This window comes from Molossus molossus, unplaced genomic scaffold (assembly GCF_014108415.1).
Source record: "Molossus molossus isolate mMolMol1 unplaced genomic scaffold, mMolMol1.p scaffold_m16_p_8, whole genome shotgun sequence".
In the NCBI taxonomy this organism is placed as follows: domain Eukaryota; kingdom Metazoa; phylum Chordata; class Mammalia; order Chiroptera; family Molossidae; genus Molossus; species Molossus molossus.
The window spans coordinates 7,811,637-7,839,141 of NW_023425402.1; the positions used below are offsets into that span (position 1 = coordinate 7,811,637).

The 27,505-nt window shown below is 43.4% G+C and overlaps 1 protein-coding gene across 1 annotated transcript; it reads right to left on the bottom strand.

Annotated features, from left to right (window-relative positions):
* Nucleotides 1-1,715: 1,715 nt before the first annotated feature.
* On the bottom strand, nucleotides 1,716-27,273 carry PXT1 (peroxisomal testis enriched protein 1). The gene is made up of 3 exons (XM_036249389.1): nucleotides 27,105-27,273; nucleotides 9,959-10,089; nucleotides 1,716-2,226 (listed from the first exon to the last, which is right to left on the bottom strand). The coding sequence occupies exons 1-3, from the start codon at nucleotides 27,271-27,273 to the stop codon at nucleotides 2,122-2,124; spliced, it is 405 nt and encodes a 134-aa protein (XP_036105282.1). The 3' UTR covers nucleotides 1,716-2,121.
* Nucleotides 27,274-27,505: the final 232 nt, after the last annotated feature.

The window sequence follows — 27,505 nt, forward strand, 5'->3', positions numbered from 1 at the left end:
TCCAGGGAGATGAAGGTGGGATTCTGCGGAATCGGAGGGGCCAAGGGAACCCCTGGCCCTGGGCTCCCGACCAAGACAGACCAACTTCAAGTTGGTCTTATGTGTGTCCATAGATGGATAGGAGGGGGCCCGTTCATGCTGTGCATCTGGACCAGGTGCCTCCTCTTAGGGAGGGTGACCTTTGCCCGCATGCCATTTGGCTGGGTGGAGACCCCAAGGCCCTGGGCCCGAGAGCCACCAGCAGAGCTGGCGTTGTGCCCCTCCTGACCTAGACCCCAGTACTCAGTGGATCCCGACTGGCACCTTTTCCCAGGCCTCTGGCTGCCTGGGGCATGATGCGCCCCTGCCTGCGTGCCCTGCCTCAGCTCCTGTCTCGAGGGAAAACGAAGAGAGGTTGTAAGCACTAAAGCAAACCAACATGCCCACCAAAGAAAAGAAGGGAAGGAGCCTTAGTAGCCTTCTGCCAGAAATCTCAGGGTGTAAATGCTGTGATAAAAAAGGCTTAGCACTGATATATTATGGGCTCCTAGAAGCCAATAAGAACAAGGCCAGAAATGCAACAGAAAAATGAGCAAAGGATATGAATAGGCAGTTCACATAAAACAAAATACTGATGGTTCCTGACCATGGAAAAGGATGCTCAGACTCCCTCATTACAAAAGCTGTGCAAATTAAGTTATTCTCGAGATACAATTTTTACCCGATTAGTTTAACAAAAATTCAAAAGTTTAATGACAATCTGCTGGAATGGCTGAGAGGAACAGGCGCGTCACTGGAGGCACAAAGTGGTATGAGCCCATGGAGGGCCCTGTGGCAGGATCTAGCAAAGCTACAAATACATTTACCCTTCACCCAGCACTCCCACCAATGGCAGTATTACACACTACCGTGTGTGTGTGTGTGTGTGTGTGTGTGTACACTGGTATTCATACAAAGACACCCCTGGAAGGATGTGTAACAAACAAACATAATTGGGATTCAAGATAGAAAGGAAGAGGATGGGTTTTCATTGCAAACTTTTTTATATTGTTTTGATTTTTGAACCATATCATTAAATATCTATTCAAAAGAGTGTTTTTTTAAAAGAAAGAAAGAAAGAAGTTTAAGGACCTGCTCCATGTCAGCAAGCCAAAACCTAGGTGATATGGAAATAAGGCATGAGGCAGACTGAAAAAGTGGGGACATGCCCTGGCCGGTTTGGCTCAGCAGTTAGAGCATAGGCCCACGGACCAAAGAGTCATGGGTTCGACTCTGGTCAAGGGCACATACCTTGGTTGTGGTTCGTCCCTGGCCCTGGTCGGGGTCATGCAGAAGGCAACCAGTCGATGTGTCCCTCTAACGTCAATGTTTCTCTCTTTCCCCCTCCCTCCATCCTTTCCACTCTATCTGAAGATAAATAGAAAAATATCCTCAGGTGAGGATTAAAAAAAATAAAAAGGGGACCTTTCCTTTTGGAAGGACAAAGGCGGTGCTACATATGATCTAAGTCTACAAAATTATAAACCCATGTGAGCAGGAATAAGTAAAATCCCTCCCTCACAAAAGAAATATGCATAGATGTTTCATGCTCAATAAAATAACTATTTATTTCATTTTTAAATAACACTTTTCCCACAAAAAACTCAAACATATACAGAACTTATAATTTATAATAACAAACTTTCTTAATACCTATACTACTTCTAAAGGAGAGGAGAGGGGGAATATGAGGTAGACAGAAAGGAGGAGAAAAATGGGGCACTGCGGATCTGGACATGGGCACCAAGAACTGGGGGTACCCAGGGAGGGGCCCAGGAGAAAGCACCCATTTCTGTGACCTCTGATTTCAGAACAAGGTTCAGTTTCACTTATAGAAGGAAATGCTCAGGATCTCCTCACAAGGAGCACTGGGACCATCCACCCGCCTCCATGGGCCCTACCATGAAGCAATCACAGCTGGTGGCTCTGAGCAGACAAACGGTCAGTGAGTCCACAGTTCTCCAACCAACCAACCAGGCGTAAACCAACAAGGACAGGTAAAAAGAGAGGGAGCCGGAGAAGGGTCTTCTTCCCATCTGTGCCGCTGGGTCTCATGTTTCTCCGAGGGTAGTAGGATAACAGAACTTGACATCTACATTCCTTTTACATCAAATGGTTATTCCAGATGAAGCGCAGCAGCTGGTGAGCTCCTCCAAAGAAAACCACGACAAAATGAGCCAGGGCATCTCTGCCTTCCCGCTGAAGATCCTGTTTTAAAAAGGAAGAGAGAGGGATATTTTTAAAAGGCAATAGAATAATCCAAAGTTAAAAATTCAGTATTACTATTAATTCAATCAACACCAGAGAACAAGCTTCTTGGGCGCTTTTCGAATTGCACAAGCTGAAGGAGAGGATCTTGGGAGTTTAGTCATGTCCATATCTTCCACACCACCTTGGAAAGTTTTCCCCTGGACGTGTTTCCCCATCTTAACCGGCAGCAAATGGGGGCCCTCTGTTCAGGGCCGATAACTGCTTCCTTTGGCTTCCCAGAGCACTTCTTCATCCTCTCAAAGGAGCGAGGGAGTTTGCTTTGGGGTTGGAAGAACTGTGGGACTTAGACGGGTGGAGAGGGGAGTGAATGGGGGCAAAGTGGGAGGTGATGGGATCACAGCAGGTGTGTGGAGCCTGTGTACGTGGGAGCGGCAGGAGGAGGAGGCTGGGGGTCCACACAAAGCTCTCCCTGCCCCTCCCCCTCCTCCTACAGTCTCTTCTCAGCACTGCAGCCTGTTGACTATTGAAATGTGGCTTCTCTGCTCAGAGTTCTATGGCTCGGGGCCCCCCTCAGAACACAAGTCCTGCCGGTGACCTGAAGGCCCTACCTCACCTACAGCCAACCCGCCACTCTGACCACATCTTTTACACCTTCTCCCTACTCAGCTCCAGCCGCACTGGCCTCCTCGCCCCTTCGAAGCGGCCTCTGCACCGCTGTCCTCAGCCAGCCCCGACCCCTCCAACGCGGTGTCGGGTCTGCTCCAAAGTCACCTTCTCAGCCAGGCCTTCCCTCAGCTCCTCTGCCAAAACTGAAAATCCTTGACCTTCCTCATCCCCTTCCTTGCTTTATTTTTCTCCAAAACAATTATGACTGTCTGATAAACCATACACTTTATTTATTAGGTTATGATTTGCCTCTTTTAGAGTGAAAACTCCGAGATGAGGGAGCTTGTCTCTTCTGCTCTCTGCCTTGTCCCCAGGACTGAGGCTGCCCGACACCCAGGGCCTCAGCACATATTGGTACTAAATGACGGGATGAAAGTGGTTGGCAGCAGGGTAAGAATTTAGGCTTTGTCCTATCAGTAACCGGGAGTCACCGAGGATGTTTCCCTTTTATCTTTGACATCAGTTGACATCAGTCAGCACAGCAGACAGAAAAACGAGCCAGGAGCCAGGTGCTCGTATATTTAAATTCCGGTTCTGTCCCTTAGTTGCTGAGTGGCCTGGCGTAGGTGACTGAATCTCTGAAGCTCAACGGCTCTCCTGAAATACCTATATTACTGGTGTATAGGGTTATTGGGAGAATCAAAATAAAGGAAAAGTTCTGTTTTCCTTCTACCCTCTGGGAGTGTTTTCAAAGAGGACCTGGAAGAAATTGTTTATAAATGTTAGGGGCCCTCCCCTCTTCCTAACAAAGTAAGAAGTTCCTTGTCATTACTGTTATCAGGCAGAGTCCCAGAGAAAACAGTGGCACACTCAAATTAGGATAATTCAGGGAGGGTTGAATAAGGGGACTATCTACCAGGGGGTAGGGGACAGAAGGGCAGCACAGCACCCCGTGCTGGTAACTGCAGAGCCAGGTACCCCTGGCCTGTGGGGACAGGGAGGGGTCAGTGTCTAGAACCCAGAAGGGAAGAGTCCTTCCTGGAGAGAAAAATGTCAAAGACACATTTAAGAGCCTACAAATGATGGGAAAGCTATTATGAAACACACTTTCTATCTAGAAAAATGACGTGCCCTGGGTTTAAAAAAAGACCAGGTCCTTGAATCAAAACCCTATATAACTAAATAGCAAAACATGTTATTGCGAGAATCAGGCCCATCTGGAAACAGAACTCGTGCTTCAGTGAAAGCTTTCTTAGCAGATGAGTCGCTCCGCAGGGCAGTCGGATCCGTGGACAAAACCATGACATTCCAAAGGCAAGAATAAGATTTCTTTGAATATATCAAAAACAGGAAGGGATCTGGAGAATCAGTGTGACAACTTGATTAAACAGAGTACAAAGGTGAACAAGTGATGACCACATGTAAAAGAAATGAACCGCGCCAGAGTTTAAATTCTGTTCAAGTTGCTTGATTTAAGCCTGAAGCACCAAAGTGAAGCTGTCAGCATTTTACAGCCAGACTTAAGTGAAATTTCTAAAATTAGCTTTAAGCCCAGACCAGTTTGGCTCAGTGGTTAAAGCATCAGCCCACAGACCAATGAGTCGTGGGTTCGATTCCGGTCAAGGGCACGTACCTCGGTTGTGGTTCGTCCCCGGCCCTGGTCGGGGTCGTGCAGGAGGCAACCAGTCAATGTGTCCTTCTCACATTGATGTTTTTCTCTCCCTCTCTCTACCTCCCTCCCACTCTATCTGAAGATAAATGGAAAACTATCCTCTGGTGAGGATAAAAAAAGAAAAGAAAATTATTTTTAAAATATGATGTGGTCTGCTTAAAAGTGTTCTAGAATACAGCTTTGTGGAACAGGACAAGATATCTTTAAAAGTCTGGGTCAAAGCCAGCTTTATAAAATGCTGCAAGAAAAGCTAGGGCAGGCAGAGGGATGGGCATACCGATCGATGGAATGGAGCCGAGAGGCCAGAAATGAATCTTCTTGTTTACAGGCAATTGATTTCCAACATGAGCGTCAGGGAAGGGATAGCTTTTCAACAAACGGTGCTGGGACCACTGGACACCCACATGCCAGACTGAAGGTGGACTTTTAAATCACACCACATACAAAATTAACTCCAACTAGATCAAAACTTAAATCTAAGAGCTAAAACTATAAATCTCTCAGAAGAAAACATGGGTGTAAAATCTTCATGACTTTGGATTAAGCAATGATTTCTTGGATATGACACCAAAAACACTAGAAATAGAAGAAAAAATAAATTGAACTTCATCAAAATTAAAAACTTCTGTGCTTCAAAGAATACCACCTAGAAAGTGAAAAGACAACCTACAGAATGGGAGAAAATATTTGCAAATGATATTTCTTATAAGGAACTTACATCTAGAATATATAAATAACTCCTATGACTCAATAATAAAAGACAAATATTTTTTTACAGGGGCAAAGGATCTGAAAAACATTTCTCCGAAGAGATACACAAATGACCAATAAGCTCATGAAAAGATACACAACATGAGCCATCAGGGAAACGCAAATCAACACCACATGAAATATCTCTTCAAACTCATCAGGCTGGCTATCGTAAACAAAAGCAGCTAATAACAAACATTGACGAGGATGTGGAGAAACTGGAAACTTGTACACGGCTGGTAGGAATGTAAAGTAGGTCAGTCACTTTGGAAAACAGTCTGGATGTTCCTACAAAAAGTAAACAGACTTCTCATATAGCACAGCACTTCCATACCTAGGAATGTACCCAAAAGAACTGAAAATAGCCCTTGCCGGTTTGACTCAACAGTTAGAGCATCAGCCCAAGGACCGAGGGGGTTTGGGTTCAATCCCAGTCAAGGGCATGTACCTGCGTTGCAGGTTCGATCCCCAGCCCCAGCCAGGGCACATGCAAGAGGCAACCAATTGATGTCTCTCTCTCACATTGCTGTTTCTTTTCTCTCTCTCCCTCCCTCCCTTCCACTCTATCTAGAAAATCAATGGGAAAATATCCTCAGGTGAGAATTAACAAAACAACAACACAAAAAGAACGGAAAATATGCCCTGGCTGGTTTGGCTCAGCAGTTAGAGCATGGGCCTGCAGACCAAGGAGTCCCGGGTTTGATTCTGGCCAAGGGCATGTACCTTGGTTGTGGTTCGACCCCGGCCCCAACTGGATAGTGCGGGAGGCAATGGCTGTGTCTCTCTCACATTGATGTTTCTCTCTCTCTCCCTCCCATTCTGTCTGAAAGATAAATGTAAAAATATCCTCGGGTGAGCATTAAAAATAATAATAAATATAAAAAGTCACCCCCCCCCAAAAAAGAACTGAAAATATATTCTTCACAAAAACATATAAACAAATGTCCATAGCATCATTATTCATGATAACCAAAAAGTGGAAACAACCCATATAGCCATCAACTGATGAATAAACAAAATGTGATATATACATACAACAGAATATTATCCAGCAATAAAAGAAATGAAGTAATGGCATGTGCTACAACATAAACGAGAAGAAAAGCTAGGGTCATTCCGTGTTGATTTATGCAGCTGCAGAGGTGAATTTAAGACTTATAAGTAAATGACAACTTAAAAGGCAAAGGAGATTACATTTGTCCTACTCTGGTCTCTCCAATTCAGAGAAAAATATTAGCTGGACCCATGAGTATTCAGAATTAGGTGATCAAAAAGCAGGAAAGTTGAACTAAAGAATTTCCTGGAAGAAAAAGTGAGAACTTTCCTACAGAAGGAGCTGGAGCCTAGAAGGGAGACAGTTAACATCAGAGTGTGCTGTAACAAAGGATAAAGAGACAGTCAACTCCAAATATCGAAAGGGCAAAGACAAAAAAAATAATAATTTTTTGGTTTAGATAACATTTATTGATCATTTTCTGTGGGTCAGGCTCTGTTCTGAGTGATTCACATAGATTCTCTCATTTAATTTTCACAACAGTCATAAAAGGTAAATACTGTTGTTATCTCCATGTTATAGATGAGACCCAGGGAGGCTAAGTAACTTGCCCCATGTCACAGTAAAGAGTGGTGAGCAGACTTTGTATTCAGTACTGGGACCCTAAAACCAGCACATTTAACCCCTTACACCGCAGTTGAAGACTCAATGAGTCCATGTGTAAGTATCTCTTCTATGTATGTTGGGCTTCTGCTGTAGTGTTCAGACATGGTTGTCCACCGAGGCCAAGAGTAAGGCTCTCAGGTGAGGTGTTCTCTGAGGGGCCCCATACAGGAAATGTACAGAGGTAGGAAGGCACCCCACCTCTCTCTGCGCCTCACACTTTTGGGCCCCGATGTCAGAGTGTAGATGCCTGGAGGTGGCTCCTGGGAGAAAAGGGGGCCAAATAGTAGAGACAGTAATGGGTGGCGCACGTGTTTTGGAACCAGCGGACGTGGGTTTAGGTCCTAATTCTGTAACTCACCAGCTGTGTAACCTATGAGAAGTTACTTGACTTCTCAAATCATCGATTTCCTCATTTGAAATGTGAGAACAGTAATAGTCCCAGATTCACTGATGGTTGTAAGAATTAATAAAACAATGCAGCCCTGGCCAGTTTGGCTCAGCAGTTAGAATATCAGCCTACAGACCAAAGGGTCTCGGATTTGATTCCTGGTCAAGGGCACATGCCTGAGTTGGGGGTCTTTCGGGAGGCCACCGATTAATGTGTCTTGCATCAATGTCTTTCTCTCTCTCTCTCTCCCTTTCACTCTCTCTAAAAATCAATGGAAAAAAATCCTCAAGTGAGAATTAACAAAAAACAAACAAACAAAAAAACCAATGCAGCCCTGGACAGTGTGGCTCAATGGTCGAGCGTCATCCCATGCACCAAAAGGTCACCGGTTCAATTCCCAGTCAGGGCACATGCCCAGGTTGTGGGCTGAATCCTGGGTCAGGCCTTGGTGGCAGGCAGCCAATCAATGTTTTTGTTTTTCTCTCTCTCTCTCTCCCTCTCCCTTCCTCTCAATTCAATAAAAACAGTTTAAATAAATACACAAGAATAAAACAATGCAAGTGAAACCCTTGGCATGGCTCCTAGCAAACAGCAAGCCCTCAGTCAGCACTAGTTATTGTTACACAGCTTTAGTTTATCCTCCAAATAGAGTTGGGCTGGGAGCAAGGCCATTACTGATCCTGTGAACCCAGGGAGAAAGCAGCACTTTATAATCCAAATTCTTACAATCTCAAATCAAACGTCTCCTCTAACTGCAGACTGGGATTTACAACTCCTGCACAACTTCACATCTCCGTCTGCGTGTCCAGTAGGAACTTCAGACTCCCGTATTTCCCCCAAACAGAGCTCTGTATTTCCCCCAAACCTGTTCTCCAGTTTCCTCCATCCCAGTAAATGGCACCGCCACTCATTCAGAGGCTCAGGCCCAAACCACTCAAGCACTGCGTTCCTTTTCTCTCATTCTGCACATCCAGTTCATCAGCCAATCCTGCAGGCTCTACTTTCATATTCATCCGGAGTCTGATCATTTCTTACCACCTCCACTGCTACACCCTGGTCGCAGCCTTTGGGGTCTCCTCTGCCTCTCCAGCCCCTGCATACAGCCTGCTCTCTGCACCACAGCCAGTCTCCATTCTAAATGTAAGACTGTTCCTCTCCCGAAGCTTCTCTTATATTCTGCATAAAACCCGAACACCTACCACTGCCTCTAAGACCAAGGCCAACTTCCAGACCTCACCTCACTCCACTCCAGCCATTCTGGCCTCCTCGCTGTTTCTTGAGCCTGCTCCTGTAGCAAGGGCTTTGCACTCACTGTTCCCTCTGCCTGGAACGCTTCCCGGCTACGTATTCCCACGCCTCACTCCCTCACTTCCAGTCCCTGCTCGAACCTCACCTCCCCAGAGATATCACCATCCCTGATAGCCCATGCAAATTCAGTCTCCATCACTATCCTCTACTCCTGCTTTGAGTCGGCATCCTATCTGACCTGTCCACTGCGTTGTCTGTCTGTCTGTCTCCCAGATTGTGAGGTCTACGAGAGGAGGCTCATCTTCTGTCCCGCTCTCTGCTTTAGCTACCAGCGCTTGGAACTGAGCCAGGCATATAGTAAGTGTTCAATAAATATCTGGTTGAATGAAATTGGTCTAGCAAATGTTTTATTTGATTGTCTGTGTTTATTTTGTCTTTGTTTCCTTCTTGCTTTTAGTAGTGTTGTTGTTGGGACTTCCCATTCATGTTCTGTCTTTGGGAATGTTTTATTGAAGGAAACACTGTCCACATTTAGGCCAGGGCATGAAAGAAGACACGGCACCCCGAGCCAGCGCGGTGGCAGCAGCAGTGATGACCAAGAACCATCAGGAGAGGAGAACTGAAGGGCAGGAAGTTGGGCCCTGAGGGGCAGCCACCCTCCTACCATGGAGTGCCCCCCATCTCCCCTCTGCTGCCAACTGCAAGTTGCTCTGAGGAAACGAAGTTGGCTGTGGGTTTCATCACCCCTAAGATCTCAATAGCAATCATTATTCTTTTCTGTTTTCCCTTATTATCTCTTGTAATAATCAGGAGAAACTAAGAAATCGGGGTAGTGGGGCTTGGAGCATACCTCTGGGCTGGTCCAAGAGGATTACGACAATCTGAGGCAGAGGTTGTCCTCCTTGACTGAGCATTCGATTCACCTGGGGAGCTTTAAAAACTGCCCTCTGCCCAGGCCACACCTCATGTCAATCAAATCAGAATCTCTCAGGTGGGGCCCGGGCATCTGTAGGTCTTAAAATTCCACAGGTGATTCCAATCAGCATCCTAGTTTAGGGTGTGGAGCAAAAGCTCTGACACTCTAATGGGCACACAAATCCTCTGGGGTGTGTGTAAAAAAGGGGGATGGTGATTCCAGCGTGTGGGCTTGGATTTTGCACACCTGGCTGGCTGCTAAGTGCTGCTGAGGCTCCTAGTCCATGGACCACAGTTTGAGCAGCAAATGTAAGGTCAAATACTGACCTTGAATCAGGTTCACAATTTTCAGATCTAATGCTTGGTAATCCAGACATTACTAATCCATGTGTTCTGCTAATTCCTGGGCATCTCGTTCACTCAGCAGCCACTGTTCTGCCTGCTCTTTCTCCTATTGGACAGGCCCTTGCTGGAGAAACAGAGGTCTCACCTCTTGAACCATCCTGTGATCAATGCTGTCTCCAATGTTTTTCAGCTGCACGGCCAACTTTTGGATTATCTCCTCCTGGTAATCGTTCTGGCCAGTGCTGTTTTCCTTGGGCTGCGAAGGTGAATTGTGATCTGCATTAAGATAACAGAGTTCAAATGAGGTACTTCATTAGCTATCTGTGAAATTACTTACCACTAGTAACTAAAAACCGTCTTAGACAAAGAGAGGGATGAAAACCCATCTTCATCATGATTATCAAAGAAAACAAAGCCTTGCATTGAAGTAGACCAGTTCTGTTCAATATTAATTTTTAATTTTCAAGTTATATTAATTTTTATATATTAATATCTTAATTTTATTAACATTAATTTTTAATTTTCTACTAGTAAAGTCAGATAAAAGTTAATTAGTAATATATTTTACTTAAGCCAATATATCCAAAGTATTATCATTACAACATATAATCAACATAAAATTATAAATCTATGTTTTGCATTTTTTTTATTATGCCTAAGTCTTCGAAATCTAGTGTTAATTTTTTCTTACAGCACATATGAATTCAGAAGCTAACTTTTCATTGGAAAACCGGGATCTGTGTTTAGATTTCATGAAATTTACATTTAAAAAAGTAGATTCATATATCCAAGTTGTTCCAAACATACTTGAAAGTTTTCCAATGATTAAATCAAGTATCCGTTTTTTAAATTAATTAAAGTGAAATTTGGCTCTTTAATCACTATATTTCAAGTGCTCAAAAACCAGTAGTCATGGTATGGGATAGGTCTGGATCTGCACACTTCTTAAAAGTAGATTTTTCCTTTTTTAATCCACAATCCTTGAATGAATTCCTATTTTCTTCCAGCAACCAATGAGTGTTTTTAAGCAACACTAGGAGCAAACTACTGTGCTGGGTGCTTTGGGAAACTTATAAAAAATAAAAAGACAAGGTTTCTGTCCTTAAGTTTCTCACAACACACTGATCAGGGATGAAACTATTCCCAAGTGCTTTAGGACTACAGAGAAGAAAATAAAATTGGGCTAAAGTAGACAAAAGTATGACTTCATAAGTATAGCAAGTTTCGCATTGAAATTATTTTGTTCCAATAAAATTTGGGGACTTTGATTTTTCAAGTTTTATACAAAGAGAATAAGCCTTGTCTTCAAAGAGGCTAGTAGGAGAGAGACACACACTACAATTCAATATGTCATAGTAAGAACAGGGTCTGCACAGAGGTAGGGAAGACATCCCAATGGAGATATCTAAATTCAGTCTTGAAGGAAGAAGGATAAATAAGAATTAGTTGGAAGCCCGGCTGGTGTAGCTCAGTGGATTGAGCCTTGTCCCATGGACTGTGAGGTCCCGGCCCAGGTTTCCAGCTCAATCCCCAGTAGGGAACATGCAGGAGGCAGCCAATCAATGTTTCCCTCTCATATTGCTGTTTCTCTCTCTCTCTCTCTCTCAAAAAAGTCAATTAAAAAAATTCTTTTTAAAAAAAGAATTAGCCAGGAGAGGAAGAGAGAGATAGAGGCCAAAGCCAGCTGGGAGAGAGTGGCAAACAGAACATTCCAGGCTGAAGGATCACAGGAGCAAAGACGTGGGGGATCTCACAGTGAGTTCTTGTGTGTAAACTTTAAGTAATGCTATTGTTGAAAGGCAGGGAGTGATAGGAAACAAAACTAATAGGGTAGGCAACAGAAAAATCATGAAGGGAGAGTAAGAGGCTTGGACTTTATCTAGTAGAGCAAGATCCCACTGAAGGGTTTTAAGCAGAAAATGATATGACAGATTTGCTTTCTAGCTACAGTATTTCCTTCTGGGATCAGAGTGGAGAATGGTGAGACAGGCAGGGAATGCGTTTAGGGGCTACTGCAAAGTCCTGAGGATGGATGATAAGATGTTGCCTAACAATAACTAACATGCTTACTACATGTCAGACCAGACATGCATTATTTTACTGACCACTCCCTCACAATGACCCCCATGAGGACATTTACCTGTGTTACAGATGAGAGAGCTGTGCTTTACAGAATGCTTTTCAACCTTGGCTCCACCTTAGAATCTTTGGCCAGGGTGGAGTTGGGCCTTTTAAAACTCCCAGTGAAAACTTCATTCCAATGACATCATTATCCTGGGAGTTAAACCAAGCACCAGTTTTTTTATTTGTTTGTTTTTTTTTGTTTTTTTTTAAGCTCCCCAGGTGGTTCCTATTTGCAGCCAAGTTTAAAAACCAGTGGTTTAGAAAATAGTTGAGTACGTTGCCTGAGGATTGAAAGTCAAAGAACTTAGTGAGAATGTCAAGGAACTTAGCGAGAACCTCAAGAGCATAAAAAAGGACCAGTCAGCAGTGAAGGATGCACTAACTAAAAAAATAATTTATAGGGAATTAATAGTTGAGTAGTTGAAGCCAAGAAGCAAACCATCAAAGTGGAATATAAGAAAGAAAAAAAACACCCAATCAGAAAAAAGAATCCTAAAAAATAAGTATAGTGTAAGGAGCCTCTGGGACAACTTCAAGCGTACCAACATTCACATCATGGGGGTGCCAGAGAAGATGAGAGAGGGCAAGAAATTGAAAACCTATTTGAAAAAATAATGACAGAAAACTTCCCTAACTTGGTGAAGGAAACAGACATACGAGTCCCAAACATGATGACCCCAAAGAGGCCCACACTAAGACACATCATCATCAAAATGCAAAAGGTTAAAGACAAAGAGAGAATCTTTTTATTTTTAATACTCACCTGAGGATATTTACCATCGATCTTCAGATAGAGTGGGAGGGAGAGAAAGAGAGAGAGACACATCGACGTGAGAGGGACACATCAACTGATTGCCTCCTGCACGACTCTGACCAGGGCTGGGGACAAATCACAACCGAGGTATGTGCCCTTGACCTGAATCAAACCTGTGACACATTGGTCTGCGGGCCGTCACTCTACTACTAAGCCAAACCGGCCAGGGCCAAAGAGATAATCTTAAAAGCAACAAGAGAAAAGCAGATAGTTAACTACAAGGGAGCTCCCATAAGGCTGTCAGCTGATTTCTCAAAAGAAACTTTGCAGGCCAGAAGGGAGTGGCAAGAGATATTCAAAGTGATGAAAAACAACAACCTACAACCAAGGTTACTTTATCCTGCAAAGCTATCATTTGGAATAAATGAACCTATAAAGCGTTTCCCAGACAAGAAAAAACTAAAGGAATTCATCACCACCAAACCAGTATTATATGAAATGTTGAAGGGTCTTCTTGAAGAAGAACGACAAAAATATGAACAATAAAATGGCAATAAATACATATCTGTCAACAATTGAATCTACAAACAAAATGAGCAAGCAGAACAGAAACAGACTCATAGATACAGAGAACTTTTTGTTGGTTGCCAGATGGGAGGGGGGTAGGGGGATGGGTGAAAAAGGTGAAGGAATTAAGAAGTATAAATTGGTTGTTAGACTGATGAACCTCAAAGGGAAGAGGGGAGGGAGGGCGAGAGGAGATAAACCAAAGAACTTCTATGCATATATGCATAACCAATGGACACCGACAATATTGTGGGAAAGGCAGGAGAGGGCAGGAGCGGGGAGGAGGGGTCAACGAGGGAGAAAAGGGCGCACATCTATACATTCAACAATAAAGATAAGTTTAAAAAGAAAAAAATTAAACACTAAAATACCAATAAATAAATAAATTATATTAATGGATATTAGGTTATTTGGTTAACTATGATGTACAGAATATAACTCTGTGTGTGTGTGTGTGTGTGTGTGCACGCTAATGATAATTCAGAATACTGAATCACACCTTAGAGTCCTTGTATTAAAGATGCCAATCGTTGCTTAGTGGTTAGAGCATCGGCCTGCGGTCCAGAGAAAGATGCCAATCATTGTCTGACTTGCCCACACCCCTTTCCATGAGAATCTGACCTGTTGCCTAAGCAATCAGGTTCCTTCCTACATGGTTCTGCCCCAACCCCAGGCCACAGTTGATTGGATCAGAGATGGACATCTGATGCAAGAACCAATAATCTATTGTATGGCCAGGTACTCAGAACCTAGTCCCAAAACAGGGTCCCTTCCTCTCTGTTCAGTGTCAGCTTCTCCTCTGGTCAATGTAGGGGAAGAGTTGGCAGCTCGAGCAGGAATGCCACAGGATTAAGTTGGGCCCAGAAGAAGTCAAAGTCATTTGCAAGTGAAAATTACAAAGGGGAAGGAAACATTTGAGGAGAGGCAGGGGAAGCCAGCAGATAGAGAACTGAGCACTCAGAAAGAAACCAAGACTCAAAAGGAAAAAGAGACTAACCCCCGCAACTGCCTCAGAATCTGAACCCTCCACATTTTTTTTCATAAGCATCCTCACCAGAAACCACAGCTTTCTGGAGGTGACTAGAGTTGGTTTCTCTTCCCTGCAACTAAACAAATAGTCATAAGTGCTGTGTTAATTAGCATTGTCCAGAACTGTCCTATGGTAATAAAACTGTGTAGGAGATTGTAATGGCTATAAATCGGCTTCAGCATAAACTCTGGAAGTGAAATTTTAAAATCACGTTCCTGATACTACAGTGTCTTGTATTTTTGGTTCAGGTCCTGAATCCACTCCTTGTAAAAGCTGAATGCAAAATGGATTGAGCTGTGCTGTGCTCAACCTATACATGGCAGTGTGTGATGGCTAAAGAGAGTTGGTATACCTGTCCTACAGACATTTATACAATAAAATAGTTATGCCACCACAGTGTAAGAAATATTATAAGATAACAGGAAATAAATAATTAAATTAAAGCTCTAAAATGAGCATACATTGAGGTGAGAAGTCTTGTGAATGAAATAAAAAAGTAAAACTCTGTATTATTTTCCAAGTATTGAATTTTTAATACCCAACGGGGAAAAGTATCTCGTTTTATGCTAGAAAGTTGTGTGAATACGTATATATCCATACAGAGTTCTGAAAATAAAATCATAGTCCAAATGGCCTAGAGGGGAATTTGGGAAAATCTCATGGTTAATCTTTTTGTAAGAATAATTCCTTCATAAAGTAATTAAGCCTCGATGCATTGGAACTTTTTAAAAATATTGTATATTGAGAATCCTGACTCTGCCCGGCCGTCCCTTCGGTTGCATCGAGGGAAACCTTTCAGCAAACATGCTCTTAAGGTGTTTTAAGTGCCTTTCCATTGCCAGCTATCCTGTGAATGTTATACTTCCTCATGGTGGTCATCCTTTTCTGCTCTTGATTGTGTTCACTAAACAGAGAGGGCTAGGGACTTCTGGTTCAAGTCTGAGCACACGTGTTGGCCTCTCCATTTCTCCTAATCCCTCCCAAACCCCACCAAGTAGTAAAGTGACTAAAGCCACAGCAGTGAAGAGACCGGAAGGCAAGGTCAGTCGCAGATGAAAGACCTGTGTGTGTTTGTGAAAGGCAGACGGGAGATGAGACAAGATATGGTCATATGAGCCCGGCAGAGGAAGCACCAAGAACCTACCACAGGGGCTCCTGAGGCTGGAAGCCCATCTACCCACCAATCTCATGGTTAATCTTTTTGTAAAAATAATTCCTTCATAAAGAAAATTAAGCCTCAAATTAAGCCCGGAGGAAGGCACGCCATTGACTCCCTCTGATGGGGATCAATTGAACCACTTGGTGCCCTTGACATCCCAGCCCACTATACCCGGCAAAGATTATCAGGCAGTCAATCAAACGAACCCAGACCAATCTTTTCTTATGAAAGAAGCTAAAGCTTCTTTATGAATGCTGGTGCCTTAGATTACATGTCTCTTTGTTCTGGTATTTGAGGAACCTGAGGCCAGAAAGCTAGCTTCCTAACTCATCTCCCGAAGCCTCCCCTCCCCCAACTCAGACCCTCCTGTGCTGCATTTGAGGGCCCACTCACCTGGGAGCCTGGAGAGGCAGGTAGGCACAGTAGTAAAATTCTGAAGCCAGGTCACTCGGGTTTAAATGTAAAATTCACAACAAATAAAATATGTGACCTGGGGCAAGTTATTTAATCTCTCTATGCCTCAGTTTTCACTGTAAAATGTGAATGATAATGTATTATTTCCTCAATTCTAATATTTTTAATGCCTCCAAAATTAGAATGTGAGTTATAATCTGTTGATGAAATATTAAGTTTAATGAAATACCATAGTAACTACCTTGCAGAGGAGTTGTTGAGATGACTGAGTTGAGTTAACATATTTAACCTGCACAGGAGCCCAGGTAAACAGTACAGAAATGCTAGCTTCTACACCCCCCGGGAAAACAGTCTTGCCCCCATTAACAGCAGGCAAAACCTCACCAGCTACCCAGTCCATATTTCTTTAAAATAACAAAGTATCACCAGGCAATTGATAAGAACCACAGAATAAGAGATACCAGATAAACAAACAAAATAGTAATGCTAAAGAAAACAGACAAAATTCAGGGAACAGAAGAGAATGTGTGCAAAATCTAACGTATGTTTTTAGAGAGATTTAAGAAAATACCACATCCATGAAACAAAGAGAATGCTCTGAGAAAAAGAATAATCCTAGAACAAATTCTTTCAGTTTTAAAAAATATAATTGCCAAAATTAAAAATACAGTTGATGATCTAAGAAATGAAGTCAAGGAAATCACTCAGAAAAAGCATCATAACTTGAAAAATATGAGCGAGAAAAAGTGGTATAGCGTACCGGCATCTGATTACTAGGTGTCCCAGAAAGAGAAAAATAGAGGAAATGATCAGAACCATCTAAGATAGCTTCCCAGAGCTGAAGGACACCAAACTTCAAATTAGAAAGTCTCACCAGCCCGGCTGGTGTGGCTCAGTGGTTGAGCGCTGACCCATGCACCAAGAAGTCACCAGTTTGATTCCTGGTCAGGGCACATGCCCAGGTTGTGGGCCCGATCCCCAGTGGAGGGCATGCAGGAGGAGGCCAATCTATGTTCTCCCTCACTGATGTTTCTATCTCTCTCTCTCTCTCCTTTCTTTTTTCTCCAAAATCAATAAAGAAAAAAAAATTTTTTTTTTAAATCCCACCAAAAAAAAAAAAAAAAGCCCCACCAAATTTGCAGGACAACAAACAAAACATACTGAAATTTCAAAACACCAAGCACAGGAGATGCTAAAAAATCTCCAAAGAGAAACACAGATTAGTTGGGCAGCTAACTTCCCATCAACAATGAATGTCCTCTAACAAATTCTTTTCAAACTGGGATTCTCAGCCACATGTGAGATGTGAATAAGACAGTTGCAGATATGCAAGGACTCGGAAAGTTTTTCTCCCACACACAGCTTCTCAGGAAGCCTCTTGAGGAAGCATTCCAGTGAAACGGAGTAAACAGAGTATGACTAAGCCCAGAAAAAAGACAGAACATTTAGCAAAAGGTGGATCCAACCGCTGCGAAGGGAAGTCCCGGGACCGTAATGATGCGAGAAGGCCTTGAGAGCAACCAGAGAACAGCTGTAGATGGGAAGCCCCAGGGGGTGAGGGGGTGGGGAGGGGAGATTTGACAGAAGAGACAGTGTGGTTGAAAATTTGGGGAAACTACAAAGCATGTTGGGGAGGGGATGGGAGGGGAGAAGAGGTGATGAAAAAAATCCAGAAAACAATCAAAGGTCATACGGGAAGTTTATGGTCCATATGTGAAGCAAATTAAAATGTGGCTTAAGTTTAAACTGGAGGCGTCGTTTTCTAGTTTTTTCTAAAATGATACTTGTCTGTGTTACTCTTCACAGTGCTTTTCCTGTGTGACTAGGCATACCTACAAGCAACCGAAGCTTAAATCCCTTGTTTACTGGCAGGTGGTTATTCTCAGGGATAATCATTCCAGCACATACAGTCTTTTTTTTTTTAATTCTCACCTGAGGCCATTTTTTCATTTATCTTCAGACAGAGCAGGAGGGAGAGAGAGAGAGAAAAACATCGATGTGAGAGAGATGTATCAAGTGGTTGCCACCTACATGACCCCAACCAGGGCCGGGGACAAACTGCAAACAAGGTACGTGCCCTTAGCAGGAACCGAACCCGGGTCTCTCCGGTCCACAGGCCGACGCTCTAACCACTGAACCAAACTGGCCAGAGCCAGCAGATACAGTCATTATTGCTGGTAGCCACCACCCCAAATCCCTGAGCGTTGAGGGAGTTTGCACAACCTTTTATTTGGGGGATGCTGATACCACGGGTGGCCAGAAGCGAGGCCACAGGTACTAGAAGTCTTGGCCTCGCCACATGGTGGAAACGCAGGCCTCCTGCTTTCAGAGATAAAGCGCCTCACCAGTGAGGCTTCAGCTCACACTCGCGTCTCTTTTTACTTGAGGAAGGTGGCTTCTTTAGGGCTTTAGGGCATCAGCTAATGCTTCAAATTCAACCATTTGAATATTTAAATCTGCCAAATACAAAATCAACAGTAGTTGCCCCATTTCGAAGGCCACGCCCTGTCCTAATCAATCAAACACATTATCATTGAATTTTCAATTCCTCACAATATCTAATCTGAAGAACAATTTCAAAGTAATTTGCTTAAACTTAGCAAGACTATTAATCAATTTCAAGAAGGCTCAAGTCTCTTAGTAAGGACATACTGGTCCTTTAAAAAAGATCGCTGGGCCCAGCTGGTGTGGCTCAGTGGTTGAGCATAGACCCATGCACCTAGAGGTCACTGGCTCGATTCCTGGCCAGGGCGCATGCCCAGGTTGTGGGCCCGGTCCCCAGTGGGGGGCATGCAGGAGGCAGCCAATCGATGTTCTCTCTCATCAATGTTTCCATCTCTCTCTCCTTCTCCCTTCCTCTCTCTCTAAAATCAATAAACGGGGGGGGGGGGGGGGGGGGCGGAGATTGCTGGTATCACCCAGGATTGAAGTATAACAAAAGAGAACTCAGGATAAAAGAAAGTTTGCAGGACAGTGAGGTGTGAATTTAAGCTATCCGACTACATTTAGCATCAGTAAGTGTGGGCTCCTCTAAGAGGTGTCCTGATGCAGGACTGAGAGAGAAAGGCAGTGGCAAGAAGAAGAGGTGTGTTGAAGGAATTTCCTAAATCGAGAGTCTTGAGCAGGTTTGTGGGTTGAGGCGGGAGGTTAGAGCAGGTGCAATGAAACGTAGAAGATAGCGTAGGTCAGACAGTTGAGGCAAAGTTTCAGAGGTTAATGAGGAACGAGGATGAAAACAGTCCTGGCCAGGTGGCTCGGCTAACCCGTACTCCAAAAGGTTTCGGGTTCAATTCCTGGTCAGGGCACATACCTGGGTTGTAGGTTCGTTCGCTCTTGCTCTTGGCTCTCTGGTTCCTCTGGCTTTGTTCCTGCCTGTGTTCCCTCCAGAGCCAGGTGACCCATGGCCACACAGACCCCGCACGCAGTAAACAGATGAACTGCAGTGGGAACACAAACTAAGCTAGCCTGATGCTGGATTGGACCATGTCCTAACATGGAGCAAAAACAGCTTTAATTTTAGCCATATTGAAGTCACAGCTACATTTCTTTCTTGACTGGACAAAGGAAACCTTGGAAACTCAGGGATGTGATTCAACAGAAATAAAGCTTTCTATAATACCTCATCCTCCTGTGGGTGCCTCTGGACATTCTTATTCCAGCGGTACCCCAAGAAGCCCACTTCTGATGATAACAGTTGATCTCCAGCCGGGGCAGATGAGGAGGTGAAAGATTGATGTTTCTCGCCCTGGCCGGTTTGGCTCAGCGGTTGGAGTGTCGACCTGTGGTCCCGAGAGACCCGGGTTGGGTTTCTGCTAAGGTGTGTGCCTCGTTTGCAGTTTGTCCCCGGCCCTGGTTGGTCGTGCGGGTGGCAGCCACTCGATGTGTCCCTTTCACATCGATGTTTCTCTCTCTCTCTGTCTCTCTCTCCCTCCCACTCTACCTGAACAAAAAATGGAAAAAATGTCCTCGGGTGAGGATTAAAAAAAAAAAAAAGGTTGATGTTTCGCGCTCTCTCTTCCTCTTTCTCTAAAAATCAACAAAAACATATCCTCAAATGAGGATTTTAAAAAAGAAAAGAATGAACACACACAGAAGGATGAGCTTTGACAGGAGCCCCCCCCCTTCCTTTGAGCCAGGCTAGACGGAGATGGGGTGTGATGCTCACATACGGAGGTCTGGAGCAAAGGGAAAGGAGAGTCCGGTGTTTGCCCGTGATGACATCAGTTCTGTACACAGAACAGAAAATGAGCCATCTGCTGAGACAGAGCGGGATGCTGAAGTGGCTGAAATTAGTCACTAACAGAAATGGAAACAAGAAAACTGATCGGAGTTGTATAACAACCATCACTCCCTCAAAAAAAGAAGAAAGAAAATGTATTTGACCTTGATGTGCATTGTCGTTCCAGCTGACCAGGGTCCTAAACTTGTACCTAAAGTAAAGAAAAATGTCCCCTGTCCTCCCACAGGGGAAGGTTCAAGTCTTAGCTCAGTCACTTTCTCATTTCTGGTTCCGAGGCAAGTTACTTAGCTTCTTTGTGCCTCAGTTTCCTCATTTGTTAAAAGGGAATTTAGGCCCTGGCCGGTCTGGCTCAGCGGTTGGAGCGTCGGCCTGCGGACCAGAGAGTCCCAGGTTTGGTTCCCGCTAAGGGGCACGTACCAAAAAAGAAAAAAAGGAAAAATAAAAGGGAATTTAGTATTATTGTGACCATTAAACAAAGCTGTTCATAAAGTGCCTGGTTATACAAAATGTCCTACATCCTATGTCTCAGCTCCTACTACCAGACATGGTGTGAGACAATATTTACATAGATAAAATCAGGCAAAACCAAAGTTATTGGTTTTTAACTTCAGCATAAACTGATGGACAAAGTCTAGAAGAGTAGGCTGTGGCTGGAAGTCAGAATGTAAATATCAACAACTTTGGCCACAGAAAAAGAAGACAATATACGGGACAAATAACAGGCGGTGCAAGGCTGAGCGAGAAGAAAGCAGGGAAGTTAGTATCTTCATCGTATAAAATGCTGAGTCACATGATATTGCTGAAAATATATGAGATAAAAATAGAAGTTTAAATTATTTAAGTTTGCAAAGACAAAAAAACAGAAGTATTAAAATAATAATTTATCTAACACAAACCCTGGCAGGTGTGGCTCAGTGGTTAAAGCGTCAGCCCCCACACCAAAGGGTCTTGGGTTTGATTCCCGGTTAAGGGCACATACCTGGCTTGCAGGTTCGATCCCCTGCCCTGACTGGGGGATGTGTGGGAGGCAACCTATTGATCTCTCTCTCTCTCCCTCCCTCCCTCTTTTCCACTCTCTAAAAATCAATGGAAATAATATCCTTGGTGAGGATTAACAATAACAACAAAAAAACTATCAAACATGAAAAGGGAGGGTGTAGTATGAGCTAAACCTCATCTGTCACATGAAGGAAACAATGCATGGCATCAATAAATGAAGAGAGAGAGAAATAAAACAGTTGTTCCCAACTCTGGCTGACATGACTATCAGCTTAGAGACTTAAAAAAAAAAGGGCAATTTTGTTGGTCTGGAAATAACACATAGGTGTTTTTTTAAAGCTCTCTGGGTGCTTCTAACATACAGCCGGAGTTGAGAACCACTGACCTAGAAAACTGGAAAGCACAACCAATTAGAGTTGCTCTTCTGGGAATGGGACAGTGGGATAGGGTTGAGGCGAGAGGGAGAGGCTGAATACTGACTTGTATTTCATCATTCACTCAACAAATACTTACAGAAGGCCTCCTACGCGTCAGGCACTGCTTTAGGCCCTTTTCACCATCAGCTTTCCAGTACTTGATTCGTTTCCATGAACATGTAAGTTGCTTTGATTTACATTTTTTTAGTGCAACATAAAAGCGGCGGCATTACCTGAATCCACACTTTTAAATACACTGGGAAACTAGCAAGAACCACTGCACCCTGAGTGGAAAGGGCAGCCACTTATGCACGGTGATGCAGTTGGAAAAAACAACCTTTCACATGGTAGTGGGTGGGGCCAGCCAGGTTGCAAGCTGACTGGGCAAAGACAATGGGAAGAATGTCTAAGGGCAACCCACCCACTTCACAGGACCCCTTCTGCTACCACCAGATGCCACTCAGCCAGGGCTGCCAGCTGAGTTTGAAAGTTAAGAGCTCTGGGGGCACTGGTCCCCAGAGCTCCAGGACCCTACAGCAGTGTAAAGAGTGGGAGGGAGCCCTGGCCGGTTCGGCTCAGCGGTTGGAGCATCGGCCTGCGGTCCAGAGAGACCCGGGTACGGTTCCCACTAAGGGCGCGTATCTTGGTTGCAGTTTGTCCCCGGCCCTGGTTGGGTCATGCGGTTGGGAGCCACTCGATGTGTACCTTGCACGTCGATGTTTCTCTCTTCCTCTCTCCTCCTCCCACTCTGTTTGAACAGAAAATGGAAAAATGTCCTCAGGTGAGGATAAAAAAAAAAAAAAAAAGAGTGGGAGGGAGAGGATAGGATGGGGCAGGAAGGGACAAGTCTCGATGCATTAATTCACCTCAGCCAAGGGAAAGCCCCTAAACAGGTGGCTTAACTCGAAGGTACAACATATGGCCCTTTGATCAAAATTTCTATTCTTGTTTTCAAGAGGATCTTGAAACAGACACATACCATCTCACCTCAAGCCCTTTTGAAATGACACATTAGTGATTAGTTAACACAACAGCAAGATTTGACAATTATCTGAGAAAAAATGAGGCTGCGAGAAGGTGCCAGAGAGAAGAAAAGGGAACCGAGTGGGGAAACCCTCTAAACAAATGTCACTGATTTCAAAAAGAGTTTAGGGCCAGCCCTGCCTGTGCCAATCAAAAGCATAATGATTTACAAGTATTTAACTGATTAACTAATCATCACTTGGAAAATACAAGATCTATACATTATCTGCAGTAGAAAGATGGATTACAAGGTGGGGCAGAGAAGGAAGTACCTTGAGCTAGGATGTGGCAAAGAACTGTGCTGAAAGCAATCGGTGTGTTTTGCATTTTAGAACTCCACATAAACTATTTATAGTTTGTGCATGTCTGACCAACTAAATGATGAAACCCTGGAGGACATGTATCTATTTCATAACTCTGGGACCTTGCTCAGTGCCCTACACATAGAAGATACTCAACAGATATTGTTGATTGTGATTGTAAACATACAGTTGCATAAGGGAGTGGAGAGAATGAAACAGAAAGGAAGTAAGAGTTAGATGAAAATGTTGGCTACTCTGTAAGTTTACCTAAGGACAGTTTGTTTTGAAGACAGCTCTCCTTTCATTTAAAGTTGTACAATGGCAACAATAGTGTACATTCACATAGTTTGAACTCTTGGTATATAACCTTATCAAAAGCCTGGAGATACTCTCACAATCAGTGGTGAGAGTGTAAACCGGTACAACCTCTCTAGGGGGCAATGTATTTATTTACCCAATATTACAAATGCAAATACATTCAAGGTTATTTGTTGTAGCATTGGTTTCAATATTAAGTGACTGGAAACAACCCAAATATACATCCACAGGAAACTATTTAAATAAATGATGGTGTAAACACACAATGAAATATTGTGCCACTGTAAATAAGAATGAGCCCTGCCCAGGTGGCTTGGTTGGTTGGAGTGTTGTCCCAGACACCAAAAGGTTGTAGGTTTGATTCCCAGCCAGGGTACATACTTAGGTTGTGGGTTCAAGCCCTGATTGGGGCAAATAAAGGAAGCAACCATCAATGTTTCTCTCTCACATCAATGTTTTTTTCTCTCTCTCCTCCTTCCTCTCTCTAAAAAATTTTTTTTTAAATATGAGGAAGTTCTCTAAGAATTAATGCAGAAAGATCTCCAAATCATACTGTTAAGTGAGAAAGCAAACAAGGACAGTCTATTTAATATCCTATCTTTTGTCTAAAGAGGGAGTATAAAAATCTATATTCATGATTGTTCAAAATTGCATTAAAAACCTCTAGAGGGATGCCCAAGGATCTAAGAACAGTGGTTGCCTAATAGGAAGTAATGGGAGTGGGAACTGAGCAGATGGGAGGCAAAAATGCAGGAGAGACTTTTCATAATCTTTAGTTTTCCAATCATGAAAATGTATTTTTTTTAATCCTTCCATTGATTTTTTTGAGGGAGCAAGGGAGAAACATCATGTTAGAGAGACACATGGATTGATTGGTTGCCACCCGCACGACCAACCAGGGCCGGGGACAAACTGCAACCAAGGTACATGCCCTTAGTGGGAACCCAACCCAGGTCTCTCCAGACCACAGGCCGATGCTCCAACCAGTGAGCCAAACCGGCCAGGGCAGGGTGAAATGTATTTTTAAGCAAACACATAGACAGCACTTACAGTGTGTCAGCCACTGTTGCAAGCCATTTAGAATTAGTAACTTGTTTATTATAATTTCTGTCTCTTAGATGCCTTTTTTATCTTCCAAAATAATGTGATCTCTCAGCACTTTGAATATCTATAGTACTTTTATTTCTATTGAGATACATCGTATTCTTTACTTCGTTATAATCATTGCATGTTATCATTATGTAAAACAACAGAAATAATAATGCATATTAGACGTGTATATGAGTATAATTACCTATTGGATAAACATTGTCTATAATGATAATTACAGGTTACAAGTTACTTCCTAAGAACTTGGAATTGAAAGAAAAAAGAATGTCTTCTGAGACTAAGAGGCAAGATTAATGAGTGTATGTATGATGGAAATGGCTGAGATGGCAGTCTTAGGAAAGGGAGAGGCTACCAGCACTCCTTTGCACAAGCTGTTCCCTCTGCCTGCAACTCCCACCTCCCTTAACCCCTTCAGGCGTGGGTCCAGGGTTACTTCTTGAGGGAAACCTTCTCTAACCTCCCTGCTAGGTCAAAGCCTCATTATAGCATCTGGATTTCTTCTTAGAACTTACATTACATTCAACATTGGTATGTGCAATTACTGCTATATGCGTTCTTTACCAGACTGTAGCTCCAAGAGGGAAGAGGTGGGTTTGTTCACCACTGTCACCCCAGTACCTACCTCCAACAGAGTAGGCCCTAGTACTCTTGGATGCATAAGAAAGAAAATGTTTCCTAGAGGACGGGGGAGAGCTGGCAAGCCTTAGAAGAAAAAAGAAGAGGCAAAATGTGCATCTAGCAGCTGAATCACTGGACTCTACTGACTCCTACAATTACATATCCCATTTATACCAGTATATACATAATAAATATACATAGATATGGTTTTTAAAAATTCTTCCCTTTCCTATCAATAATTATTACTTTTTTTTTTTTTTTTAATCGGTGGGCAAGATCTCTTTTGCCTTTCACTCATTTTTGCTTTCCCAAGAAATTCTAAGTTCCCTTGAATGCCAAATCAGGAGGGTTTCGCTGGGCTTCCCAAGATTCTACCCACCCCCTCAACTTCTCCAAGAAAAAGTGGCTTTCAGTTCCCCATACAAAAATTGTTCTCTTTTTTTTCCCAAGAGTTGTTCGTAGGTGTAGACTTCCCCAAAGTCAGGTCCGCGTGGGCTTCAGCGAGCCCCTTTCCAGCCAATGATGGCTCCGTGTCACGGCCCAGGGCGCAAGTCACGGAGGGGACCTTTCTCGACAATCAGTTTCTTCACTAAGTTTTATTTTGGGCAGTACTGGGAGATTTTTTTTTTTCAAGGTTGCCGGCAGGACGGGCGCCCGGGTGCTCGGAGGCACCTCCCACGACCGGACCCCGCAGGGCGGCGGAGCCGGCTCCCCGCGGGGCCAGCGCGCTCGGCCGGGCGCTCGTGGCGGTCACGTGGGCCTGCGGCGGCCAATGGGGAGCGCGCACGGCCCGAGCGTCTGCAGCGCTGCAGCGGCCCGCGCCCCGGCGAGGCTCCGAGGGGAGGCAGCGGGAGGCGAGGAAACCCCGCGCCCGATTACCCCAGCTTTGGCGTTCTCGATGCCAAAGTTAAGTGCGTGTCCCTCTCACACCGCCTCTTTCAGCTTGCACATCCCCATGTCTTCAGCGGTATCCTAAAGCGTAAGGGGGAACCGTGCGCGGAGGCCACGGGAGGCTCCCACCCCTGAGTGGGACCCGCCGGACTAAGGTGCCGGTCACAAAAAAGATTTGACATACGGAGTAAAACGAGAGGACTAGGCACGAAGACAAACGTGTGGATTAGGTTGCAGGCTGTTACTCTATATTAAAGGAAGTAGCATTATTCTTCACTCTTTCTCCTTTAGAGGGAAACTGTTAGGGAAGCATCTGGGGTAAGTGTGGGACCCGCCCGCAGGGCGCCTCGGAAGGTACCCCTGCCTGTGAGGATGAGCGCTGGAGTGCGCGAAACCTACTGGGAAAAGTTGACAATAAAATGTAAGTTCTAGAATAGGAATGATTGCACAACTCTGTGAATATACTAAAGTCCACTGAATTGTGCGTTTTAAAAGGTTGAACTTTATAGTGTATGAATTGCTTCTCAATTAAAAATATATCTTATTCGCAGGTGACAGAATCTCAGGCTTTGAAAATTGTTGACACCTGCGCTAATGAAAATTCAATATTTAAGTCAATTGAGTTCTTTCTGGAAAACGGATACCAGATTTGATATGGCGGCCAGAGACCATCACAGTGCTTAAAATTTCCACTTTCTCAGTGGCATGTGATTCTTTTAAAATTGGAGAAGAGTTTGAGATTAGTTTTAATAACAGCTTTCACGTGTCTAGTATATTTTAATCTAAACGTCTAAAAATCCATACATTTGACGCAAACACTCTTTAACGCTCTTCGAAACATAAGACTTTAATTTTCCACCAGGCTAGGATATTTAGGAATCATACAGTTTTTCAAAACAAAGTTTCAGGTTTATCTTTCTGTCAGTTCTTTCCTGTATTGGCAAAATCAAGAAGAAATCTAACTGAATATTTCCTACGTTAAGAATATAGACATTGTCAGGTCCAGTTTAAAGACAAGTTTTTGTTTAAAGACAAGTTTTTCTTAAAAGATCAATTTGATCTACTTAAGTTGCTTTGGGATCATCTTAATTAATTGTCACAGCAATGATTCAGGGCGAATAGAACTAAGAAATGTAATACCATGAAGCAAAGAGCAAAGTCAGTTTTAGATTTTTAGCACGTAGAACTTTGATGAATATAGATTTACCACTAACTTCTTACAGTTAATGTTTAAGTAATCTATTGAATGCCCAATTTGTGTCCTTAATTCCAAGAAAAATACATGCTCGGTAGAATATTTATTTTAATTTAATATAAATATCTTACCTGGGTTCCTTGACATGGCTGAAACTAGCTGGTTGCTGGCAAGTCTGGTCATGTGTGCCTTCTGAAAACTGTATTTCACCCACAGTGATTTGCAACAATTTGTTACTTTGGAAGAGGGATTCAGGAGTTCTTTAGATTCACAAACAATGGTATTAATTTTTTTCTTCATGTTTTTTCCCTGTTGAAAAATATATTTTCAGAGGATTTCTCTCGTTTCTCAGTATATATTAGGTATGTTAAATGAATATTGATATTCTAACAATACAAGCAGCCTTTATTCCATATATAAAAGGGTTATGGATTTGGGTGGAAGATGGAACAGGGTGATCTCTGAGGTCTCTTTCAACTTAGATAAACATCTTTCTGTTACTTGGTTTTTAGATCTGCTACACCACCCCACA